Source organism: Mandrillus leucophaeus, unplaced genomic scaffold (assembly GCF_000951045.1).
Source record: "Mandrillus leucophaeus isolate KB7577 unplaced genomic scaffold, Mleu.le_1.0 Scaffold479, whole genome shotgun sequence".
Lineage (NCBI taxonomy): Eukaryota > Metazoa > Chordata > Mammalia > Primates > Cercopithecidae > Mandrillus > Mandrillus leucophaeus.
Window position 1 is genome coordinate 132870 of NW_012105131.1, and position 3793 is coordinate 136662.

General features: G+C 42.2%; 1 protein-coding gene across 1 annotated transcript in view; it reads left to right on the forward strand.

The window, feature by feature from the left end:
* Positions 1-248: 248 nt before the first annotated feature.
* EIF4H (eukaryotic translation initiation factor 4H) overlaps positions 249-3793 on the forward strand; it is a 14663-nt gene continuing 11118 nt past the window's right edge. The window contains exon 1 of the mRNA XM_011995222.1: positions 249-364. Coding sequence (XP_011850612.1) covers positions 357-364 — 8 coding nt within the window. The 5' untranslated portion in view covers positions 249-356. The remainder of the gene's footprint in view (positions 365-3793) is intronic.

A 3793-nucleotide genomic window follows, 5' to 3' on the forward strand; every position in this document is an offset into this window, starting at 1 on the left:
TTGGCAGAGGCCCTCCATCAAGCTAGCTAAGGTGTCAGGCGCATCTGTTCACCCGTGTTGTTACTGATGTGTAGGAAGGTGCTGAATTTCACGAAGCACAGCTTGTTTGTTTAGATAGTAATCCCCCAAACTTGAATCTCGTGAAATGCGTCAGACATTTTAGCTCAGCATTTTCTGACATTTGATTTTGTAAATGAATTGGTGGGTAACAGATCTGTGTCATCCTATGTGATGGACACCCTGGGGTTTGTGTCTCAAGTGACTGTCACACAGTGGACACTTCATCCGTGCTAGCTTGAGTGAAGTCTGCCTCCATGGCCCAGCCCCGCTGCCCCCTAGTGATTTGATTGAATGGGATGAAAAGGTAAAAAGTGCCTAAGACCTGGAGAAGGGACTACATCAGGTAGGGTATGGGAATATTTAGGACTGTTTTGGTAATTATTGGAAAGTCTAGGGTATTAAGCCACTGGTGGTTTTGTGAGGCACGAGTGAGTTGAGCAATTTGGTGGGCTTTGGTGTATCTTTGCTCCAGAATTAATATCACCAGTTAGCTGTTAGGTGCTGCCATTTGGTAATATGCTAATTTTTCAAAAATGGATTGCCCCAAACTAGATTTCTCTATCTTTTCCAAAGCCAGAGCCACCTTCCTATCCTAGTGCATTTGTTTGTAGCAGTGCCCCATCATCTTAATGGCATTCACGTGGGCTTCCGATGCTCAATCAGGGGTCAAGTCTGGCCTGATCTCAGTTCCGCCGTTCCTCTACTCTGTAAGTTCAAGCACAATTAGCAAGCTTTCGCACCTCCATTTCCTTACTCAGCAACTACATCAAACACTGAGAGTTTTTCATCTCTCTTCATCCTCACCCTCCTTTTTAGTTTTTATGTATATATTACACATTTATACACAGAAACATACCTGCATATATACGCGTGTTTTATATGCCCCACACAGCTGTGAGCTGCTTACATACCAAGCAGTCTTTAACATCATTACACGTTGCTAGATGTTTAAAGTTGAGTAATGAATTTAAAGTTTTTTTTTTTAACATTCACCCTCTGTTTTTATGGTTTTCAACACGTTTATACTGTGTCTTGTTTTTCGTTTGTTTGTGTTTTGTTGTTGTTGTTGTTTTTGAGATGGAGTCTGGCTCTGTAGCCCAGGCTGGAGTGCAGTGACACAGTCTCAGCTCACTGCAGGCTCCACCTCAGCCTCTGAAGTAGCTTGGGATTACAAGTGTGCGCCACCACACCCAGCTAATTTTTGTATTTTTAGTAGAGACAGAGTTTCACCATGTTGGCCAGGCTGGTCTTGAACTTCTGGCATCAGGTGTTCCGTCCACCTTGACCTCCCAAAGTGCTGGGATTACAGGCATGAACCATCGCGCCTGGCTTTTTTTTTTTTTTTTTTTTTTTTCTTTTTTTTCTATAGGAGACAGTCTCTCTCTGTCACCCAGGCTGGAGTGCAGTGGGGCCATCACAGGTCACTGCAGCAACAGCCTCCTGGGCTTAGGTGATCCTCCCATCTCAGCCTCCCAGGTAGCTTGGGACTTACAAGTGTGGACCATCACTCCCAGCTAATTTTTTGTATTGTTTATAGGGATGGGGTCTTACTGTGTTGCCCTGGCTGGTCTTGAACTGCTGACCTTAAGTGATCCTCCCGCCTCAGCCTCCCAAACCTTTGGGATTACAGGCATGAGCCACTGGGCCCGACCTTATACTGTAACTCATGTATTTATTATCCAGTCCTAAATAGTGTCTTATTGAAAATATTTTAGGATTTATAGTTTTGGAGATACCAGCGATAAAGTACTATTGGGGAAGGTTATTGAAATGCAAAATAAGTCACATTTACTAGACCCAGAAAGATGGGAGAAGTGGGCAAGTAGGATGCAATTCACTTGTAAACCTGTTTTCTGGTGGTCTTAGAACAGAACGTGGAACTTCCTGTTGGAAAGTACCAGAATTGTGAATTCGGAAACTTAAAATTTTTTTTTTTACCATCTAAGAATCATCACAGCTTGGTTGACCCTTCTACTTTAGAAACATGCTTTACTGAATAGTGTTTGTCTGCAAGACACCTGGAAGTTCTTCAGGAAGAAGTGGAATTTCTGTTGTGTTTCTAGCAGTATGTAGATGAAAGACCCAGTTGCTCTCTGAGATGTGTGTTAATATTTCCCCTGCAAAGAGGATGACTTTGAGCAGGTCTTTGGTTGTCGTGAAGGATCTCATTTATTCGAACGCATTTCCCGTTTAGAAAAAAAACCTGCAGCTGGCTGCCAGCAAATATCCTTGGAGCAGACAGGAAATGGATTAAATGTCTGTTTCAAAAAAAATCACCCCCTTAATTTTTTTTTTCCTCCTGAGTTTTCCAAACGTTTTATTTTGAAAATTTTCAAGTCTACAGTAAGGTTGAAGTAATGGTACAATTAGATGATGCTGGCGAATGCAGAAGTGACTATTCTGCCCTGTTTGCGAAATCCTTGCTGTATACCTGCACACATGCCCTTTATGCTGACCTGCTTGAAAACAAATATTGGCTGTCTTGGCTTTTCACTCCTAACGACTTTAAGTCTCTCCTAGGGCATTCCCATGGCAATATCATTTTGATACAATCATCTAGTTATACTATATTCTGATTTCTTTCTTTCTTTTTCTTTCTTTCTTTCTTCCTTCCTTCCTTCCTTCCTTCCTTCCTTCCTTCCTTTCTTCCTTTCTTTCCTTTCTTTCCTTCTTTCTTTTCTTTCCTTCCTTTCTTTTCCTTTTCTTTCTTTTCTTTCTTTCTTTTCTTTCCTTCTTTTTGAGATGCAGTTTCGCTGTTGTTGCCCAGGCTGGAGTGCAATGGCGCGATTTTGGCTCACTGCAACCTCCGCCTCTCAGGTTCAAGCGATTCTCCTGCCTCAGTCTCCCAAGTAACTGGGATTACAGGCATGCGCCACCACACGCAGCTAATTTTGTATTTTCAGTAGAGTCGGGGTTTTACCATGTTAGGCTGATCTTGAACTCCTGACCTCAAGTGATCCACCTCAGCCTCCCAAAGTGCTGTGTTAGGATTAACTCAATTTTACAAATAAAATAAAGCTTAGAGAAGTTGAATAACTTCTCAGGGTCATATGCTAGTACGTGACAGAGGCTGGATTTAAACCAATACCTATGCAGAGTAAACAACGCTTGATACAGCTGAGGAGACGACATTGAGGTTGAAATGGATTGGTAATGCACGCCATGTATTTGAGAACCCTGTGAAGTATTGCATGAGAGTGTTATGTACGTGAGTACTTGCTGTGTAACATCTAAAATTTTTATTAGGACATTCTTAAGCCCATAATCAGGCAATAAGGAGAAATAAATAAATAAATTATTTATTTATTTATTTGAGACGGAGTCTCACTCTGTCGCCCGAGCTGAAGTGCAGTGACATGATCTTGGCTCACTGCAAGCCCCGCATCCCAGGTTCAAGCTATAGGAGAAATAATTCTATTATGTGTGAATGTGTTAAACTTAAGCAACTTCAGTAATCCTTCATCTCAGTACAGCGTTACTTCTAGACTGTCCATTTTTGTATTTCTTAGCACCACGGTGTGTGAAGGAGGGTATTTGCTTAGGTTTTAGGACATAAATACTGCAGATACAGATTCTGAGTGACTAGGAGAGAAGCAGTTGTCTTAGGAAGGTATGTTATGTTTGGACAGGGCATGGTGGCTCACATCTGTAATCCCAGCACTTTGGGAGGCTGAGGCAGGCAGATCACCTGAGGTCAGGAGTTTGAGACCAGCCTGGCCAACATGGTGAAACC